This window comes from Puma concolor, chromosome B1 (genome assembly GCF_028749965.1).
Source record: "Puma concolor isolate L17-30 chromosome B1, mPumCon1.1.hap2, whole genome shotgun sequence".
NCBI classification, from domain to species: domain Eukaryota; kingdom Metazoa; phylum Chordata; class Mammalia; order Carnivora; family Felidae; genus Puma; species Puma concolor.
Genome location: NC_141670.1, coordinates 39089586 through 39112881, shown reverse-complemented (window position 1 = coordinate 39112881; position 23296 = coordinate 39089586). Strand labels below are relative to the sequence as shown.

At 34.0% G+C, this 23296-nt stretch overlaps 1 protein-coding gene across 18 annotated transcripts in view; it reads left to right on the top strand.

The window, feature by feature from the left end:
• Positions 1-23296, top strand: part of PSD3 (pleckstrin and Sec7 domain containing 3) — an 810275-nt gene that overhangs the window by 436285 nt on the left and 350694 nt on the right. For all 18 annotated transcript variants that reach the window (XM_086703516.1, XM_086703515.1, XM_086703517.1 and 15 more), the window contains one exon: positions 22200-22289. In XM_086703516.1, the coding sequence (XP_086559642.1) occupies positions 22200-22289 (90 nt within the window). The remainder of the gene's footprint in view (positions 1-22199; positions 22290-23296) is intronic.

Genomic DNA, 23296 nt, shown 5'->3' with positions numbered 1-23296 from the left:
AGGTGGAAGGAAGTTTTAGATACAGATTGAGTTGTAATGAAGTGTAGGATAGAGGAGTACACAATCAGTAGGTGAATTTCACAACTAAAAGTCAAAAGAGATCTACAAGATAATGGCTGTGCAGGGCCAGGCCATAGTCAGAGGCAGTAGCCAGGACATTATTTTTAATGAAGATATTATGACAGAAGCTACCCTTTCATACTGTGGCTTGGTATTTTTACTAGCAATTTTACCCAAGGTGTCCACTATGCTTTTCAGTGTTGGCAAGAGCCAGCTCACTCTCCACAGGTATAAGGGAGTTGAGGACTGTGGTTCTTCTGGAGTGGTGGCTGTATCTGGCTCAGGCTGGGCATCCTATAAATGTCTTTGGAATACTCCAGGTGTGTTGAATATCATCCTCAGAGGTCTGAATTTAATGTATGAGGCTGGACTTTACTGTGTTGTCTTGGTTTTGTTTTTGGTGTTAGGTTATAGGTTGAATAAGGGATAAAACCCAGTTAGTATACCATACTGGTAGAGGGGAGAAAAAGTCAAAGGTAAAATATAGTTTTTGTAATAGAATAATGTTAAAAATATAGGTGGAATTCAGTTTGACATAGGTCATAGGAGTATATTATTTTTCAGTTTGTAAACTGCATTGGTAATTGTGAGTTTTTAATTCCTAGACTGGCTCTGTAGGATCACAGAATTTTAAGTGGGTAAAATGTTTGGTTTATTATCAGAAGTGGAAAATGACTATTATAAGAATTGCTTAATGCTTTTACTTTTTATATTGTGCCTCAAAAGCACCACAAACCTCTAAGGTTGATAGGTAGTTAATATCCTTAAAAAGTCTCTGTGTCTGTAATTATCATTTTTATAACTGGCAGCTGTCTTAAGTGAATTTTGCCTGCTGCTCTCCCTTTGTCTTGGGTAGCTGTCTTGTCTATACCTTCTCTTCCGGTCTGCCCCATATCCTTGATGCCCTCTGCCAGGAAAGCCATCCCTGGCATTCATTTGTTTCCTTATTGAGTTTTACCCAACTATAGATTCTAGCCTCATTCTTAATTTGCATTCAGCCAGCACAGCCTCCTTCCCTTACCTCTTTTCCACCTCCTTGGTGCCAAGTCTTTCTGTTCACCTAACTGGGAGCTCCCTAGCCCCAGTGACTTCTAGTGGGCTCTCATCCCAGGAGCTTCTCAATGATACTGAAAGTTCATAGAAGCATCAGTTCTAGCCTCAAAGTTGCCAAGGGTTTCTGGTGGGGCCCTGGATTCAGTTTTACTCTTACTATTCCTTTCTTCAGAATGAGCTTTTGGGGGATAGCCTAAGAACCTTAACCATCAGCTGTGGAAATGTTTTTATAGAAAACTTTCTTGATTTCAGATTTTCCAATTTTATTTTATCTATTTACTTTTTTAATGTTTATTTATTTTGAGAGAGAGAAAGAGAACAAGTGGGAGAAGGGCTGAGAAAGAGGGAAAGAGAGAATCCCAAGCAGGCTTTGTGCCGTCAAGGCAGAGCCCACATGGGGCTTGATCCCATGAACCATGAGATCAGGACCTGAGCCAGAATCAAGCGTTGGATGCTTAACCAACTGAGCCACCCATGCATCCCAGATTTTTCAATTTTGAAATGACCTTTAAAATACAATGACTGGTCAAATTGACAGCTACCTAGATTTTAGTAGGAATGCCTTTTTAAGCATGTCAAAATTAATCATGCACTGGTAGATTTTCTTGGCTTCTGTGATTCTTCAAAATGAAAGCCTCCCTTCCTTTTTTTATTTCCTCCATTTCTTCCTCCCTAGCCAATTCCTTCTCCTTTTCTTTCTTTCTTCACTTTTTTTTTTAGAATAGGTTCATACATGGAAAATATACCACGGATATGAGTTGGGTTAATGGGACTCATTTAAAGACCTCAGATTATCTAATTTATACATTATTCAGTCACTGCATAATGACTTTCCTTTTCCTTCTTACCATTATGAACTTTTCACATTTGCACAGCTCAACAGTAGAAAGTGGTAAAAGAAAGCAGATGAAATGCAATATTAAATCTGTTTTTGCTCTTTTTTCCTGCAAATGTTTTGGGGAGAGAAGGAGTAGTGAGGGTGAGGAAGGTAAACACACTTCTTACCTTTAATCCCACTGCTTAAGTTAATGGTCTTTCTGTGACAAGTTAAAAGTAGAATTTAGTCATTGTAATTTGATAATGAGGTCAGTGTCTTTCCTTTTATCTTCTCAAATTGCAGAGGAAACACTTTCTATGAAGTTGTGATAAAATCTGTCTGCTACTATAGTACTTCTCAAACTTTATGGTCTCAGAATCCCTTTTTACTCTTGAATTTTTTTGAGGTCCCCAAAGAACTTTTGTTATATCCATTACTATTACTATGTTAAACTAAAATGGATAAGATTTTAAAATATTAAATTATTTTAAAATAGCATTAATAAGCCTATTAAATGAATAGCATACTTTTTTCTTTTAAAATGAGTGAATTTTATTTTTTATGTATTTTTAGGTGTACAACATTATGATTCAATATTTGTATATATTACAAAATGATCATTACAATAAGTCCAGTTAACATTTGTTACAGGTTTTTTTCCTTGTGATGAGCACTTTTAAGCTACAATTTTCTTTCTTTCTTTCTTTTCTTTTTTTTTTTTTTTTAAGTAGGGCCACACTTAGTGTGGAGCCCAACCTGGGGCTTGATCTCATGACCCTGAGATCAGGAGTCAGACATTTAACCCACTGAGCCACCCAGGTGCCCCAAGCTACAACTCTTAATTTTTGAAAATTCAATACAGTATTAACCATGATGTACATTACATCCCCATGAGGTATTTATTTTATAATTAGAAGTCTGTACCTTTTTTTTTAAATTGAAATATAGTTGACACACAATGTTATGTTGACACACAATGTTTTAGGTGTACAGCATAGTGATTTGACAAGTTTGTATGTTATGATATGCTGACTACAACTGTAGCTACCATCTGTTACCATACAATGCTATTAACAAACTCTTGACTATTTTCCCTATATTAAACCTTTTATCCTGTGATGTATTTATTCCGTAACTGGACGCTTGTATCTCCCACACCCTTTCACCTGTTTTGCCTATCCCCTTACCCTCTGCCCCTCTGGGAGCCATCAGCTACTTTTCTGTATTTATGGGTCTGTTTCTGTTTTTGTTTTTTTTTTTTAACTTTAAAAACACTTATGTGTTTTTTTTTAAGTTTTTAATTAAATTCCAGTTACTTGACATACAGCATAATATTAGTTTCTGGTATACAATTTAGTGATTCAGCACTTATATACAACACTGGGTGCTCATCACAAAAACCCTCCTTAATCCCCATCACCTATTTGTTTGTTCATTTGCTTGTTTTTTAGATTCCATGTATAAGTGAAATCATATGGGGATAACAATTCTTTTTAATGAATAATAATTATACTTAGAAAAACAAAAAATGAGTGAAAAGTAAAGCATTTAAAATATTTGGGGGAGACTTTCGTATTTGGCTTAATAGAAGACAACTAACTCCTCTGCTTCTGTATTTAGTTGGTTATAGTTTGTCAGAAGTCATCTGGCTTTTACTCCACTGTAACTTGTGAGAGTGAAAGAAATGTTTTCAGTATTATTATAACACTAGGTTTGAGTTCATGGACACTGGGGACAGGATCCATGAATCCTATTTTGAGAGCCACTGTGTTACAATATTACTATCAGTTGCTTTATTTTTTCTTTAAACCACTTCAGTTCCTTTTTCAATGGCAGTGTTTTTACACAAGTGGCAGGAAAAGCCCAAGTAATATTTCAGATATCCCTAAATGTTGAACTTCTTTAATACTTACATTAGCTCTGTGATTGGGGTTTGTGAAAGGATACTTTGAATATGACAGCATCTTGGTTTCTAAATTTACAAAGGATCCTACTTTGCCTGCTAATCATGCATATAAAAAAGTGGACACCTGAGGGCAGCATAATACAATTAAACTTACTTGATAGAGAAGAAAACAAAACAAAAGCAAAATAGGAACTTGTAGCAGAACTACAGAATTAAAGTAATTACCAAATCAGTAGTATACTTTTTTTTTTTTTTACCCCACTTATTGTAACATGTTGGAGATGGAATTGTCATGTGGGCGGGTATACCTACTGTGTTTTCGATATCCCAAGGTTTATGAGGCCAGATTTTACCAATGGATCATGAGAGCCCTTAGTTTCTCTGAAAGCATGTTTTCCACAAAGCTTCCAGACTCTACGTTATTGAAAATAAAAATTTTAGGATTATTTTGCCTAATTCTTTAACCTGTAGGTCAGAGTATATGCTGTGGTTTGCTTTCCTAACAAATACTTGAGATAGTTGGCCTTGTTAGTAGCTCTCCCTTAGAACTGAGTTTAGGTTAGGTCTTGGCTGGAGCATTGAAGAAGGTTCCATTCCTCCAGTTGTCAGGGAAAGCATACTCAAAGCAAAGACTTGGTCATTCTTGTGCAGAATATTGGACAGCAGATTATATGGTTTCTAGGTTACTCTAAAGAAGGAATCTCTTCATCTTAACTTTGCCCCTTTGCTCTCATTATTACCAGTAAAGTTGGGAACTGATTATCAGCCCAGTGGGAAAAAATGCCATAATTTTAAAAATAAGGCACAGAATACATCAGGAATCCTAATCTGTTTTGCTTGCTCACTCATGATGTGCTCAACACAAATTCTACTTCTTCTAGTTTTCTCTTAGATCAGGGGTCAGTGGGGGTGCCCGACTGGCTCAGAGCATGGCATATAGACTCTTGGTAGAACATGTGACTCTTGATCTCGCGGTTGTGAGTTCAAGGCCCATGTTGGGTATAGAGAGGGCTTAAAAATAAAATCTTAAAAAAAAGAAAAAAGATTGGGGTCAGCAAAGTATGTCCCACAGGCAAAATTCTGCTGATAGACTGTTTTCATAAGTAAAGTTTTATCGAACAAAGCCACACCCATTTCTTTACATCTTCACACTAAAATGACATGTTGAGTAGTTGTAACAGGGACTTCATGGCCTATAAAGCCTAAAATATTTCCTATCTGGTCTTTACACAAATTTTCAGAACTTTTCTTTTCCAGTCCCCCGGCCCTTAGTCCATGAAACCTTTGCTGTCTCTCCCACACATAGTAGAGCAACGTTGAAGATGATCCTTTTACTTAACATTCTGAATTGGGAACATGTTAAAAACATGTATGAGTTCAGTTTTTCAGAAATAATTCATCAAAGACTTTCTCTTTAAAAGGCATTTAATTTAATGTATCTTTAAAAGAAAACAAATGGGGAAAACAGCTCTTTCTTTTGTATTATAAGAGAGTATATTTGAAAATGTCAGTACAGTCGGTTTGGAGAATAGTCTTGAATTTATCTGGGAATATGAACCTCTAGTCTTCAGTTTTTCTTCTTTTTGCTTAATATTTCCTCTCATTACAGATATTTCATTCATGGGCCCAAAATTCAAGATTTGGGCCTGCCTGGTACTTTGAGTTTTCAAATAGAATTCTTACTTTTTATGGATTTTCCATTCTGCATGTTAAATTTTAGGTTTGATTAAAGGTGTCTCTGGATTTTAAGGCTAAAGATCCTGATGTTCATATTCACTGAACATCTCAGATTTGATTGGAAATGTTGCATTGATTTCAAGAGACAATTTTTGTGACTCTCAGTGCATGAGGCTTTTCACACCTCCATGCTCTATTCATTTAATGGGAAGGAATTCAGAATATAAAAAGGTGCTATGAAATTACTGCCTTGGCATGTAACTGACCAGCATTTGTTCCAGAGCAAGCCTACCTTTTTCCAAAGGTATGAATATATTTAGGAAGAAAATAGAACCATGGCAATGTGTGAGTTTCTCTGTGATAGATGTGAATGGTTGAGATACACAGTCAGTGATTATAGTTAGCTTTGTTCACTGGACAATATTTGAATAATAATATTTCAAAATAATTGACACAGTTTGGTATAATAAAAAGGAAAAATCCAGGTATTATGTGAAGGAGTGTTTCTTGATGAACAAAGACTTCATTTTACTTTTACTCCATGATGAAAATGGTATAAAAACTCAGTGTTTAAATGTATATGATAGGCACAAAATGGACTGATGAGACCCTTTGCTTTTCTGCCTAAGCTTTACCTAGAAATTACCAGTGAGTAAGAAGACAATAAGTAGCAGTTATAAATAACCTCAACTAATCAAATATTCAGTAAGTTGTTGGGCATCTTTGACAAATAGAAAGCCATGTATCTTGATTATTTTCTTGGATTAGACAAATTGAGGCACCGGGTATAAGGTGATTGATTGTACTAATGCTTCCTTACTGTGGAGAACCCAAAATATATGAATAGTTTTTGTTGGTTTGAATTTACATATCCATTTTTCCCCTAATTGCTATTTTCCTAATTTTTATTTCAAAATTTGTGAGTGTAAAGGTATCTTTACACTAATGTAGAAAATGCTGTGGTCACTATGAAAGTATACAAAAAGCAATGCTAAATAAGCAAGTAAATAGAATAAGTCTGAATTTAGAATGAAGTATGATTTTATAAACCAAAATAATGCCAGGGACTTTACCATTGTTTTTAAATGTTATAAAACATGACAATTGTTAATTAAATGGTGAAAGTTTTATTTATAACTTATAATAGAAATTCATGGTGTCCTAAAGAAACTTTTTACCTAATGATCATTAAACATATTTGCTCATGAATCTTTTTTCAAAAGAATTTTGAAAAAAAATACCCTTCTTTCCTTTTAAAGGTGCCCTCTAAATTTTTTTATTACAAGTTTAAGTAGCTAAACATAAAAAGAATTTTTGATGTGGTTATTAACTATTGGCATTAAAATATTCTTTCATTAGCATCTAAACGTCTTATTGAGGGGAAAGTACTTCCAAATGACAGTAAGGACTTCTGAAAATCTGGTCCTCCAAAAATACAATGAGAATACTTGCAAAAAATGGTCAAAATCACTGTATTCAGAACTGGAGATTAACAGAAACCTTGCAACAATCTGAAGAGTATTTATTGAAGAAAACAAAAAACAGCTGAAGATCCATAAGAACAGTAAGATTTGTAGGTTTTAACTTGCTCTATTACCATCTCCTCTCCCCAACTCCAGGTAATCTTGAAAACATATAGTCTCACAATCAGAGTAGCTGTGAAAACCAGAAGCCTAGCATTCACTGGAATGGGCAGTGAGGAACTCCCTCAAAAACCCCATTCCCAGGGAATTGTCATTACTCAATTTGTCTGGCAGCTCACTGGAAAATCCTCACTTGCAGAGCTTGTCTTTCTTTGATCTGACTGGCTCATTCAGTAAAAAAAAAAAGTCTTTTCCCCAGAGCATTTGACAGTTCACAGTTGTTAAACAATACTGCTGCATTAGGTGCTAGTAACAATTGGGCAAACAAGAGACTGACCAAAAAACTTAACAGGAAAAGCCGGGAAATAAGGCATACTGGTAAACTCTGACATATTCTTGGGAATCTATGTCCACCTTCCCAGAAAAAAACCTGAAAAGACCCTAAGCTCATACTGCTGACAATCCTTGAGATTCTGCATAAACAGAAAGTGAAGACTACAACAGATTTATAAACTGTCTCCTGGTGCATTGAAGGTATTCCTTAACATGCACACACAACCTCATGGCAAGACTGAGATACTTATTCGTTCAAGACATTTAAGGAAATCTCTGTCCAATAATAAGCTGATTACTGAGTTTACGGAGTAGAGACTTTCATGGGTCACATACAACAAAAATTAATTCAGGAAAAGCCACTAAACAATACAGTAACAACAAACGGGGGGAGAAGGACAAATCTGATGTACAGAGTTACCACATTATTTGCAATCTCTAGTTTTCAACAAATAATTATGAGACTTGCAAAGAAATAGAAAAGTATAGCCTCTATACAATCAAAGATAGCAATCAGAAACTGTCTCCAAGGAAAGCCAGACATTGGACTTAAAATATTAGAAAAATGGATTAAAAGCATTAAACTGTGTGCATTATAAAAGAGACACATTTTAGATTCAGAGACCATAGGTTGAAAGTTAAAAAATGAGAAAGGAAGTACCAAGTAAACAGTAACTGGAAGAGAATTGGAGTTTCTGTGTTAATATCAACCAAATATACTTTAAGACCAGACGTACTAGAGACAAAGACATTTTATAATAATGAAAAGGTCAGTCCACCAAAAGGATATAACAGTTCTAAGTGTAGGCACCTAAAATACTGTCCCAAACTAACTGGATGAACAACTTACAAGTGGAAAGGAGATAATATGCCCAAAATCAGAGCACCAAAATATATAAAGCAAGTACTCACAGAACTAAAAGGAGCAATAAACAACAGTACAGTAATAGTTGGGGCCTTTAATACTCCACTCTCGCCAATAGATAGATGACCTAGACAATCAGTAAGGAAATGGTGATTTGAACAATACTGTCCACCAAATGTTCCTAGGAGACATATGCAGAATATTCCATTCAACAGCATTAGAATACATATTCTTTTAGAGCACATGTGGGACATTTTCTAGGATAGATCATTGCTAGGCTGCAAAACAAGTCTCAAGAAATAGAAGATGATAAAAATTATATCAAGTGTCTTTTTTGACCACAAATTTCAGAAAATAAAAATAGAAATCAAAAACAGGAGAAAAGCTGGAAAATTGACAAATGGAAGTTAACAACCAGTGGATCAAAGAAGAAATAAAAAAGGAAATAAAAAAGTATCTTGAGACAATAAAAAAAAATGGAAACACAACATACTAAAATTTATAGGATGCAGCATAAACAGTTCTAAGAGAAAACTACAGCTATAAGCATATATGTCAAGAAAAAGAAAGATCTCAAATAACTTTATACTTCAAGGAACTAAAAGAAGTACAAGCTAAGCCCAATGTTAGCTAAAGAAAGGTAATAATAGAGCTAAGAGCAGAAATAAATGGGATAGAAAATAGGAAAATAGAAAAGGTTAACAAAACCAAGAGTTGGTTCTATGACATGATAGACAAAATTGACAAACCTTGAAGTAGAATAATGAAAAAAAAGAGAAAGACTAAAATAAAATTACAAATGAAAGAGGAGACATTACAACAGATACCTCAGAAATACAAAGAATCATAAACTATTAACAATCATACTCCAACATATTAGACAACCTAAAATAAATGGATCTATTTCATACAGCCCGCTAAGACTGAATCATGAAACAGAAAACCTGAACAGATCAATAATGAGAAAGGAGATTAATTCAATATCAAAAACCTCCTAAAAAAGATAAGCCCAGCACCAAATGGTTTCACTGGTGAATTCAAGCATTTAAAAAAGGATTAATGCCAGTCCTTGTCAAACTCTTCCAAAAAATTCAAGAATAGGAGGGAACATTTCCAAACTCATTTACAAGAACAACATTACCCTGATACAAAAGCCAGATAAGAACACTGTATGAAAATAAATTTACAGGCTACTGATGAATATAGATGCAAAAATTCTCAAAATACTAGTAAACTAGATTTAAGAGCACATTAAAGGAACACACACACTGTGATCAATAGGGACTCATCTCTAGGAGGCAAAGATGTTTCGACATCTACAATTCAATAAATATGATGCATCACATTAATAGAATGAAAGATAAAAATTGTATAGTCATCTTAATAGACCCAGAAAAAGCATTTAACAAAACTTAATACCCTGTCCTGATAACAATTCTCAATACATTGATTATCGATGTATGCCTAAACAAAGGCCATATCACTGCTAACATCATACTCCATGGTGACATGTTGGAAGTTTTGCCTTTAAGATCAAGACAAGGGTTTTCATTCTCACTACTCCTATTCAACTTAGTAATGCAAATCCTAGCCAGAGCAATCAACCCATCAAGGAAAATAAAATAATCCAGATTGAAAAGAAAGAAAGACATGAAATCATTTGCAAACGACATGACCTTAAGTATAGAAAACCATAAAGACTTCACACACACACAAATGTTAGAACTAATAAAGGAATTAAGTTAATATTCAAGATAAAAAGTCAATATACAAAAACCAGTTGTGTTTCTATATACTAATGAGAGAATATCTGAAAAAGAAAAAAATAATCCCAGTCACCATAGCACCAAAAACAATCAAATACTTAGGAATAAATTTAACCAAGGAGGCGAAAGATCTATCTGTACACTGAAGGCTAGATGACATTGTTGAATGAAATTGAAGACACAAATGGAACAATGTCCCATGTTCATGATTGGACTAATTAATATTGTTGAAATGTCCAACCTGCCCAAAGCCATCTATAGATTCAATGCAATTCCTTATCAAAATCTCAGTGGCAATTTTTACAGAAAAGGAAAAACAACCCTAAAATTTGTATGGAACCACAAAAACCCCACATAGCCAAAGCAAACTCAAGAACAAGGAACATAGCCAGATGCAATCACATTTCTCGATTTCCAACTATACTACAAAGTTACAGTAATTAAAACAGTATGGTACTGTCATTAAAATAAACACACAGACCAATGGAACAGAATTGAGAGCCCAGAAATGAACTCACACATATGCAATCAACTAATACTTGACGAGGGAGCCAAGAATACTCTATGGGGAAAAGATAGTCTCTGCAATAAATGGTGTTGGGAAAACTAGTTATCCACATGCCAAAGAATGAAACTGGATCCCTATCTTAAACAACTCACAAAATTAACTCAAGAATGGATTAAAGACTTATATATACAAGGCCTGAAACCATAAAATCCTCAAAGAGAACAGCAGGAAAGAAGCTCTTTGACATTGGTTTTGGAGATAATTATTTTAATCTGACACCAAAACAAAAGCAATAAAAGCAAAATAAGCAAGACTATATTGAACTAAAAAGTTTGCACAGCAAAGGAAACCATCAACAAAATGAAAAGACAGCCTATAAAATGAGACGAAATATTTGTAAATGATATATCTGATAAGGGATTAATATCCAAAATATATATGAAACTCCTACAACTCAATAGCAAGAAGAAAATTGAAATTGAGAAAGGAACTGAAGTTTTCAAATAAGATCTATACAAATGGTCAACAGGTACGTGAAAAGTTGGTCACCATCACTAATCATAAGGGAAGTGCAAATCAAAACTACAATGAAATATTACCTCACACCTGTTAAAATGGCTATTATGAAAAAAACAAGAGTTAACAAGCGCTGGTGAGGATTTGTAGGAAAGATAATCCTTGTACAATGTTGGTAGGAATATAAATTTGTGCCTTTTATTTTGTATGTATTGTGTTGAAGATTCAAATCAGAGTAATAAGGCAAGAATAAAAAGTATCAAGATTAGAAAGGAATAAGTAAAATTATCTGTTTGCAGAAGACCTGATCTTGTATATAGAAAATTGTATATCTACCAAAAAATAAACACTATTAGAATCTCAAAAACAAGTTCAGTAAACACTGCAAAATAAAAGTTGAATATATAAAGATCAACTATATATATTATATATCAGTAATGAATAATATGGAAATGAAATTAATTTTATATATGGTAACATCAGAAATACTAAGATACTTATGAATAGACTTAACAAAATAAGATAATACATTGATGGTGAAAAATACAAAACATTGTTCAAAAAAATCAAATGGAAAGTTATCCCATGGTCATGGTTTGGAACACTTAATGTTAAAGTGGCATACTCTCCAAAATGATCTTAAGAGTCAGTACAATGTCAAAATCCCAGTTGGCCTTTTTTTGGGGGGGGGGGAGCAGAAATTGATAAATGAATCCTGAAATTCGTGTAGCAATGCACAAAAGAAAAGAGAAATAACTTGGAAGATGATACAAAGCTTACTACAGAACAAGACAAAGAAGACACAAATAAGTTGAAAGCCTTCCCATGTTCATGGATTGGAAACAATATTGTTAAGATCACTGAAGGTGATCTGTAGATTCAATACAGTTTGTATGAAAATCCCAATGAAATATTTGCAGAAATAGAAAAAAAATAAGCCTAATATTCATATGAATTCTCAAGATCAGAGAGGTAATAAATAAAATAGAGACTAAAAGGACAGTAGAAAAAAATCAGTGAAAATGAGAGCTGGTTCTTTGAAAATATAAACAAAATCAATAAACTCTTAAGCTAGATCAACCAAGAAAAAAAGATAGAGGACTCAAATAAAATAAGAAATGAAAGAGAAGTTACAAGTGATACCACAGAAATGACAAGAGACTACTATGAAAAATTATATGCCAACAAGATGGACAACCTAGAAGAAATGAACAAATTCCTAGAAACATACAATCTCCCAACACTGAATATGAAAAAATAGAAATTTTGAATAGACTTTTACCAGTAAGGAGATTAAAACAATAATCAGAAACCTCTCAACAAATGAAAGTTCAGGATCAGATGGCTTCATTGTCAAATTCTGTCAAACATTCAAATAATATTTAATATTCTTCTCAAATTCTTCCAAAAAATTGGAGAGGAGGGAGCCTTTTCCAACACATTTCACAAAGCTAGCATTATCCTGATAAAAAACCCAGACAGGACACCACACAAAAAGGAAAATTATAGGCCACTACATTGATGAACATAGAAACTAAAATCCTCAACAAAATATTAGTAAACCAAATTCAATAATATGTTAAAAGAATGATACACCATGATCAAGTGTCACTTATTTTAGGAATGCAAGGACAGTTCAACATCTGCAAATCTGTGATATATCACATTAACAAAATGTAAGATAAAAAATCACAGTCATCTCAATACACACAGAAAAGGCATTTGATAAAATTCAGTAGTCATTTATGAGACAAACTCAACAAAATGGGTATAGAGGGAACATACCTAGACTTAATAAAGGCCATATATGACAATCCCAGAACTAGTATCATACTCAACAGCAAAGAACTGAAAGCTTTTCCTCTAAGAACAGGAATAAGACAGTGTTGTCCACTTCTGTCACTTTTATTCAACATAGTACTGGAAGTCCTAGCTATAGCAGTTAGACAAGAAAAAGAAAAGGCATCCAAATCAGAAAGAAGTAGAACTATGTTCACAGATGTCATGCTACTACATATTGAAAACCCTGAAGATGCCACCAAAAACCTGATCAGTTGGAACTGATAAATTTATTCAGTAAAGTTGCAGGACACAATATCAATATACAGAAACCCATGGCATTTCTCTACACTAATAATAAAACATCAGAAAGATGAATTAAGAAAATGATCCCATTTACAATTTTTACAATTGCATCACAAAAAATAATATATCCAGGAATGAATTTAACCACAGAGGTGAGAGATTTGTACTCTGAAAACTGTAAGACACCAATGAAATAAATTGAGGATGACACAAATAAGTGGAAAGATATTCCATGCTCATGGATTAGAAGAATTACTATTGTTAAAATGTCCATGCTACCCAAAATAATCTACAGATTTAATTCAGTACCAATCAAAATTCCAATGGCATTCTTCACAGAAGTACAACAAGTAATTGTAAAATTTGTATGGAACTGCAAAAGATTCTGAATGGCCAAAATGAGCTTGAGAAAGAACAAAGCTGGAGGTATCATGCTACCTGACTTCAAACTATAATACAAAGCTATAGTAATCAAAATATGTCATTGGTATGAAAATAGACACACAGATCAGTGAAACAAAATTGAGAGCCCTAAAATAAATCCACACTTATATGGACAATTAAACCACAACACAGGAACCAAGAACATGCAATGGAGAAAGGGTAGTCTCTTCAATAAATAGTGCTGGGAAAGCTCTACAGCCATATGCAAAGGAATGAAACCAGAACTACTGTCTTACACTGTATACAAAAATTAACTCAAAATGGGTTAAAGACTTGAATATAAGACCTGAAACCATAAAATTCCTAGTAGGAAACTCCTGGGCATCAGTCCTCGTGATGTCTTTTTGGATGTGACTCCAAAGACAAGAGAAACAAAAGCAAAAATAAATAAATAAATAAATAAATAAATAAATAAATAAATAAATAAATAAATAAATGGACTCTACGATACTAAAAAGCTTGTGTACAGCAAAGGAAAATCATCATCAAAACAAAAAGGCAACCTATTGAATGTGGGAGATATTTGCAAACCGTATATCCAATAAGGGGTTAATATCCAAAATATATAAAAACTCATGCAGCTCAACAACAACAACAAAAAACAAATAACCTGATTCAAAAATGGATAGATGATCTGAATAGACATTTATCTGGAGAAGACATACACATGGGCAAAAGGCACATGCGAAGATGCTTAACATCATAATTATTAAGGAAAATGCAAATCAGAACCACAGTGAGGTATCACCTCACACCTGTTAGAATAGCTATTATCAAAAAGACAAGAAATAAGTGTCAGGTGGGATGTGGGGGAAAGGGAACCTTTGTACACTGTTGGGATTGTAAAATGGTATACCCACTATGGAAAACATTATGGAGATTCCTCAAGAAATTAATAATAGAACTACCATAAGACCCAGCTATTCTAATTCTGTAAATTTTTTTGAAGAATATGAAAACACTAATTCAAAAAGATGTATTCATCCCTATGTTTGTTGCAGCATTGTATATAGTAGCCCAGATATGGAAATAGGCTAGGGGTCCATCAGTAGACAAATATAAAAACAATATGTAGTGTTACTGATCTTAGCGCAGAAACTCACAGTTTTTCCCCATTGAGGATGATATTAGTGGTGGGTCTTTCATATATGGCTTTTATGATCTTGAGGTATGATCCTTCTATTCCTACTATTTTGAGGGTTTTTACCAAGAAAGGATGCTGTATTTTGTCAAATGCTTTTGCTGCATCTATTTAGAGTATCATGTGGTTCTTGTCCTTTCTTTTTTTGGTGTGATGTATCACATTGATTGTTTTGTGGATATTGAACTAGCCCTGCATCCCGGGTATAAATCTCACTTGGTTGTGGTGAATAATTCTTTTAATGTATTGTTGGATCCAGTTGGCTAGTATCTTGTTGAGTATTTTTGCATCCATGTTCATAAGGGAAATTGGTCCATAGTTCTCCTTTTTAGTGGGATCTTTGTCTGGTTTTGGAATCAAGGTAATGCCGGCTTCATAGAATGAGTTTGGAAGTTTTCCATCCATATTTGTTGGAACAGTTTTGAAAGAATAGGTGTTGTTAACTCTTCTTTCAATGTTTGGTAGAATCCCCTGGAAAGCCATCCTGCCCTGTCCTCTTGTTTATTGGGAGATTTTTGATTATTGATTCAATTTCTTTACTGGTTATGGGTCTGTTCAAATTTTCTATTTATTCTTGTTTCAGTTTTGGTAGTTTATATGTTTCTAGGAATTGGTCCATTTCTTCCACATTGCCCAATTTATTGGCATATAATTGCTCACAATATTCTCTTATTATTGTTTATATTTCTGCAGTGTTGGTTGTGATTTCTCCTCTTTCATTCTTGAGTTTATTTCTTTGGGTCTACTCTCGCCACTGTTGCTCAGCACAGAATTGGAAGTCCTAGCCTCAGCAGTCAGACAACATGAATAAAAGGCACCCAGATCAGCAAGGAGAAAGTAAAATTTTCACTCTTCACAGATGACATGATACTCTATATGGAAAACCCAAAAGATTACACCAAAAAACTGCTAGAATTGATACATGAATTCAGCAAAGTCCCAGGATATAAAATCAATGAACAGAAATCAGTTGCATTTCTATACACCAATAATGAAGCAACAGAAAGAGAAATCGAGGAATCAATTCCGTTTACAATTGCACCAAAAACCATAAAGTACCTAGGAATAAACATAACCAAAGAGGTGAAGAATGTATACACTGAAAACTATAGAAAGCTTATGAAAAAAATTGAAGAAGACACAAAAAAAATGGAAAAATGTTCCATGCTCCTGGATTGGAAGAGAAAACATTGTTAAAATGTCGATACTACCCAAAGCAGTCTACATATTCTAATGTAATCCTTATTGAAATAACACCAGCATTCTTCACAGAGCTAGAACAATCAATCCTAAAATTTGTATGGAACCAGAAAAGACCCCACATAGCCAAAGCAATCTTGAAAAAGAATACCGAAGCTGGAGGCATCACAATCCCGGACTTCAAACTGTATAACAAAGCTGTAATTATCAAGACAGTATGGTACTGGCACAAAAACAGACATCAGATCAACGGAACAGAATAGAGAACCCAGAAATGGACCCAGAAATGTATGGCCAACTAATCTTTGACAAAGCAGGAAAGAATATCCAATGGAATAAAGATGGTGATGGGACAACTGGACAGCGACATGCAGAAAAATGAACCTGCACCACTTTCTTACACTATACACAAAAATAAACTCAAAATGGATTAAAGACCTAAACATAAGACAGGAAGCCATCAAAATCCTCAAGGAGAAAGCAAGCAAAAGCCTCTTTGAACTCAGCCACATCAACTTCTTAGCACATCTCCAGAGGCAAGGGAAACAAAATAAAAAATGAACTGTTGAGATTTATCAAGATAAAAAGCTTCTGAACAGCAAAGGAAACAATCAGCAAAACTAAAAGGCAACCAACAGTATGGGAGAAGATATTTGCAAATGACCTATCAGATAAAGGGTCCAAAATCTATAATTAACTTATCAAACTCAACACCCAAAAAACAAATAATCCAGTGAAGAAATGGTCAATAGATATGAACAGACACTTTTCCAAAGAAGACATCCAGGTGGCTAACAGACACATGAAAAAATGCCAACATCACTCATCATCAGGGAAATAGAAATCAAAACCACAATGAGATACCACCTCACACCAGTCAGAATGGCTAAAATTAACAACTCAGGCAAAAACAGATGTTGGTGAGGATGTGGAAAAAGAGGGTCACTTTTGCACTGGTGGTGGGAATACAAACTGGTGCAGCCACTCTGGAAAACAGTATGGAGGTTCCTCAAAAAATTAAAAATAGAATTACCATATAACCCAGCAATTGCACTACTAGGTATATATCCAAGGGATAGAGATGTACTTCGAAGGGGCACATGCACCCCAATGTTTATAGCAGCACTATCAACAATAGCCAAAGTATGGAAAGAGCCCAAATGTCCATCGACAGATGAATGGATAAAGAATAGGTGGTACATATATACAATGGAGTATACTCAGTAATCAAAAAGGATGAAATCTTATCATTTGCACCAACGTGGATGGAACTAGAGGGTATTATGCTAAGTGAGATAAGTCATTCAGAGAAAGACAAATATCATATGACTTCACTCATATGTCGAATTTAAGATACAAAACAGGTGAACATAATGGAAGGGAAGCAAAAATAATATAAAAACAGAGAGGGGGACAAAACATAAGAGACTCTTAAATACAGAGAACAAACTGAGGGTTGCTAGAAGGGCTGTGGGTGGGGGGATGGGCTAAATGGGTAAGGGGTATTAAGGAAAACACTTGCTGAAATGAGCACTGGGTGTTATACATAGGGGATGAATCACTGGAATCTACTCCTGAAATCATTATTGCACTATATGCTAATTAACTTGGATGTAAATTAAAAATAAATGAATAAATAAATAAATAAGAATATATAGTATATTCAATGGAATATTAGTCATAAAAAGAATGAAATCTTGCCATTTGTGACATTATTGGACTTTGAGAATATTATCCTAAGTGAAATAAGTCATATGGAAAAAGACAAATACTGTGTGATTTCCCTCATATATGGAAAGTAAAAAAATAAGTGAACAAACTAAAGAAAACAAACTCATAGGTACAAAAAACACAGTAGTGGTTACCAGAATTTAAGAGGGTTAGGGGGTGGGTGAAATGGGTAAAGGGGGTCAGCTGTATGGTGATAGATGATAATTGGACTTGTGGTGTGATCATGTGGTAGTGTATGCAGATGTCAAGTTATACACCTGTACACTTGAAACACGTATCTATGTGTGTGTGTGTGTGTATACACACACACACACACACATATGCATTTGGCATGTATATACATACATGCATACATATATACAAGAAAGTACTCTATGATTCCCTTTATGTGAGCTATCTAAAGCAGTCAAATTCATAGAAACAAAAAGAAAGTAGAATGATTGTTACTATAGGCTCAGGGGGTGGGGAAAGAAGGGTTGTTTCGTTTTAATTTTTTTAACATTTATTTTTGAGAGAGAGAGAGAGAGAGCATAAACAGGGAAGGGTCAGAGAGAGAGGGAGACAATCTGAAACAGGCTCCAGGCTCTGAGCTTTCAGCACAGAGCCCTATGCAGGGCTCGAACTCACAGACCACGAGATCATGACCTGAGCCGAAGTCGGATGCCTAACCGACTAAGCCACCCAGGTGCCCCCAGGGGAGTTGTTTTTTAATGGGTATAGAGTTTAAGATTTGCTATATGCAATAGTTTTGGAAATCTGTTTTATAGCCATGTGAATATACTTAACACTGCTGAATTTTACACTTAAGTATGGTTATGATGGTAAATTTTTTGCTATGTGATTTTTAGCCACAATAAAGTGCAATGAGATAAATAACTTACTACAAAGCTATAAGAATCAAGAGCGTATTATACTGGCATCCAGTCATACATCCAGATTACAGTAGAATTGAGAATTCATAAGAAAACCCTTATTTTTATGGTCAGTTGATTTTCAACAAGGATGCCAAGATCTAAAGGTATAAAATTTTTGGAAAACATAGAGTAAATATTTCTGACCTTGGATTAGGTAATAATTTGTTACATTGGACAATAAAAACACAAGTAGTAAAAGCAAAAAAAACTCTGATAAGTTGGGTTTCATATAGATCAAAACTTTTTGTGCTTCAGACAACACCATCAAGAAAAGACAACCTACCGAATGGGAGAAAATATTTGCGAAGTATATATCTGATAAGGAGTTTTATATCCAGAATATATAAATAACTCCTACAACTCAACAATAAAGACAAATGACTCAATAACAAAAGGGCAAAGGATTTGAGTAGGCATTTATTCAAAGAATATATACAAATGGTCAATATGTGGATGAAAGATGCTGAACATCATTAGTCAGTAGGGAATTACAAATCAGAACCACAAGGTTGCAATTCATATCTGCTAGAACTGGCTAAAATAAAATGGACAGATAAATGTTGGTAAGGATGTAGAGAAATTGGAACTCACACTTCTAGTGGGGATGTAAACTGGTGTGGCCTGTTTGGAAAAAAAATTCTGATAGTTCTTCAAATGATTAAACGCAGAGTTACCATATGACATAGCAGTCCCACTCCTGAATTAAATACATAGGAGGAATGAAAACATACGTCTATGCAAAAACTTTACACAAATATTTACAGTAACATTGTTGATAATAACCAAAATGTGGAAACAGTCCAAATAGCCATCAGCTTATAAATGGGTACACAAAATTTGGTATATTCATACAATGGAATGTTGCCAATAAAAATAAATATTGATACATGCTAAAATATGGACATACCTTGAAAATAATATGGTAGATGAAAGAAGCCAGTCAAAAAAAGGCCACACTTTATATGATTCCACTTATGTGAAGTGCTCTTGCATAGGCAAATCCATACAAATAAAAAGATCATTAGTGGTTGCCAGGAGATGAGTACTGGGGATGGGAGGAGAGATATGAGTACTGACTGCTAATGGATATGATTATCTTTTAGGGTGATAAAAGTATTCTGAATTTAGATAATGGTGATGGCTGTACAACTCTATATGTGTATTATGAATCACTGAATTATATAATTCAAAAGGATGAATATTATGTGAATATCATTTCAGTAAAGCTAGTATTTTAAGAAAGTTTCAGTGAGCTGACACTCCTCCTTCATCATATTAAAAAATTAACTCTCTTTATTTTACTTTTTCTCCTACTAGTTATAATTGTTTACTTTTCCATAGTTTTTTTTTATATGTGTGTGTTAATAGGTTTTTATACTTGGGAGACTTTTATTGATTATTGTTTGATATGTATTTTTAACAAAAACTGTATAAACTGAAATGAAAGTTTCATATCTATTTTGATACCTTTGATGACTATAATACTACAAGTATTTAAATATAAATTGTTCTTCAAGAAAATTTTGTTATTAACAATACAAAATTGAATAAAAATGGTGTTACAAGTATTTGAATTCACATCATATATTAAAGAACATTTTGGTTTTTAACTAATGATTAAATTATGCCCTCTTTTGGTTTGGTTAAAAGCAAAGAATTGGAAGCTGTCTGACTTGGAAAAGACATTATTCATTCATTTTCTCAAATCCTCAGGACATAACCAAAAACGCCATGTCAAGTCATATCAACATTACTATTAAATATACTTGTTACTTTTTACCTTGTTCTGATATCTTTGATAAAGACTGGGAAGGTTGAGTTATTGTGTTTTTCAGTATAGTGTTGTGAAACTATTTTTTATTAAAGTTTCTGTGCTTTAAGTTTTCATCAAAACTTAGGGCTAGAGATTTAACTTACTTAAATTATGGAAATATCTACCAAATTCACTGGCAAAACCATTTTTCATTGTTAAAATATTCACTCAGTCTTTCATATGCATTCTGACTATGCCCTCTTTGCTAATGGAAGAGGCAAGGTTTTTAACAAAAGTTATTTAGCACTTTCACTAAAATTAATTAGATAGGATGGGTTGGGCTATTTGTTTCGTGTCTTAAAGTAGAAGAGCAGTTGTGAGAGGGGAAGTGGGAAGTGATTACTTTTGAGATACACAGGTGTATATGTTCCCAGGCATATCTGTACTTTTGAAGTTAAAGTGTTGTGTACATAATCTCTTAAACGTATCCTTGGCTTTGTATCCCTCTTAAAATCTTTGTTTCCTGGAATATTTTTCCTCAACTTGAAGGCTAATGTTCTACCCCACTCTTAGTCTTTCATGAAAAATAACCTCGTGGAACATACATTTTATTTGTATGCATATTGTGTACAAGGATATTGATATGCTGGTACACTTCCTGTTCACTTGGACCACATTTTGGCAAAGACCATATTTTGCCTGTGCCTGTTGTGGACAGATTTCTCTTGGTGTCCATATTGAACCTCTGAATCCTTCACGACTGGTGGCTCTTACTAGTTGACTAGAGCTGGCATAAGAGACACTTCTCTTTCATACCACCTTTATTAGTTTCCTCACTCTGACATATTTGTATCTTCTTTTTTTGTAGTTTAGATATCCTAATTACATTTTACTTTTTTTCATTTTGTTTATTAATGTGATTTTTTTTTATTATTGAGCTTATCCTTCAATCAGTTTGGAAATGTGTTTGGAAATAATTTTCCACGAGTCTCTTGCATTTCTGTACATTTTGTGAACAGAAGCTTTGGTTGCCTTTGTTCTCGTCTACTTTTACACATTTTTTTCTATAGTGAGCAGCTTTGGAATATATAATGACTAGAGAGCAATGCATAAGTTTGTTTATTATAGCCTTGGATGATACGAGTTGGTTCGTTCCTTTAGAGCAAAAGTGATAGGCTTATTGCCCATTACAGTTATTCAGATTCCCACATCTCAGGGCTCCTTTCCTGTATCACAACCCACCACGTGTGCATATCAGCTGTCCCCGCTCAGGTTCTCTGAGCATTGGGACTCTGGAAACTGGAGCAAGAAAATGCTGTCATTTTGGTTACTCCTGTTGTTGTAATAAATGCCTGTGCCTCTGACTCAGGACACTTATTACTTCATCTGGTAACGTGAGATAGTGATAGACTAGTTTGTTAGCGTGAAAGTGGCTAAAATCTCAGAGCCTTCACAGTTCTTGACAATATGTAGGAAATACAAATAAGCAAATAAATAGCTACCAGAGTTCAGCTCAGAAATGTCATTTTATCCATGTTTTTCTTTAAAAACTAACATATATATCATATGTATAAATGTGGCATAAATTTCTCGGATTTTTTTCTTAGGTTAAAGTAAAGGTTTGGCATAATTCTGCTATTTATATTTAATGACTCTTTTGAAAGCATAATAAGCCATCTGTTTCTCATATGCATATAAGTTTGTATTATATGTATGTATGGATATATACACATATATGAGGGGTGTGTATTCATGGTTTGAAAAACCAAATTAATCTTGCTTTGCTTAATCATGTTTTTAAGAATTCCATGTGTGTCATGATGATGTATTATTTGCCTCTATTCCAGAATATTGGAAAGAAGATGACCTGCCAAGAGTTCATTGCAAACCTCCAAGGGGTAAATGAAGGTGGTGATTTCTCCAAGGATCTACTGAAAGTAAGTATTGAAATATTGGTTTTTAAAATATGCTTGTATGTATCTTTCTGCTTATTTTTAAATATAAAATAGATAGGCTAAGGACCACTTAAGTATTTGGGTTTTGCTTTTGGTTTTGGTGATATTTCTGTTGGGCCTCATCCTTGATGTGTCAGACTGCAAGTACCCTTTAATGAATTAATGCTAAAATTTCACATTATAATCAATAATACTGAGATAATAAGTAGATTTGGAATAATTGGTGATTCATAGTGGGAAGTTTTTGATTCATTTGCAAGTGTACTGTCAGAACTTGAGAAAGATCACAAAGGTATATTCGCTATGGAAAAGAAAAAAAAACATTTACATGGTATAATGGAAGCAGTTCTGACTATATTCAGTCCCTAGTTACAGAGCCACTTAGGTTGTCTATGGAAATGTAAGTAATTGCAGAATATCTGAATTATTTCTCCTTGGCTTTATTATTGGTAACAATCAGCATGCTTTTCCCTATCAGATTTTCAAGGAGACAACAAAGTCAGCTTTGGAATTCATAACATTCCATAGCAGTATAGATGAGATATGCATTTGATTAAATACAAAATAGTGATTGATAATAGATGTGAATATTTTAGAAGTTCAGGATAAGATGTGTATGTTCACAGATTTCTATTTTATTCTAGCGTTCTTTTCTAAAACTTTGTACATATGTAGGCTTTGAATTTGCTAAGGAAACACATGTGAATCATGGTGTAATCTTTCTCTCTCAAAAATAAACAATAAAAAAAAGAAATGAGAATTGACAGGAAAAATTTTCACAGTGAACCTTTTAGATTTTATTCGTAGGCTTATGGTAACATGCATGACTGTGGATGAATTATTGGGCAGATTTAGAGCATGTGTGATGGAGCTATCTGAAACCAAATGTAGTTAACATACAGTCCAGTGGCTGCCATTCACCTTGGGTAAACATATGTTCTTTGATTTACTTTGCCAAGAATTTGCTGGATGACTTGTTATAGTTGGGA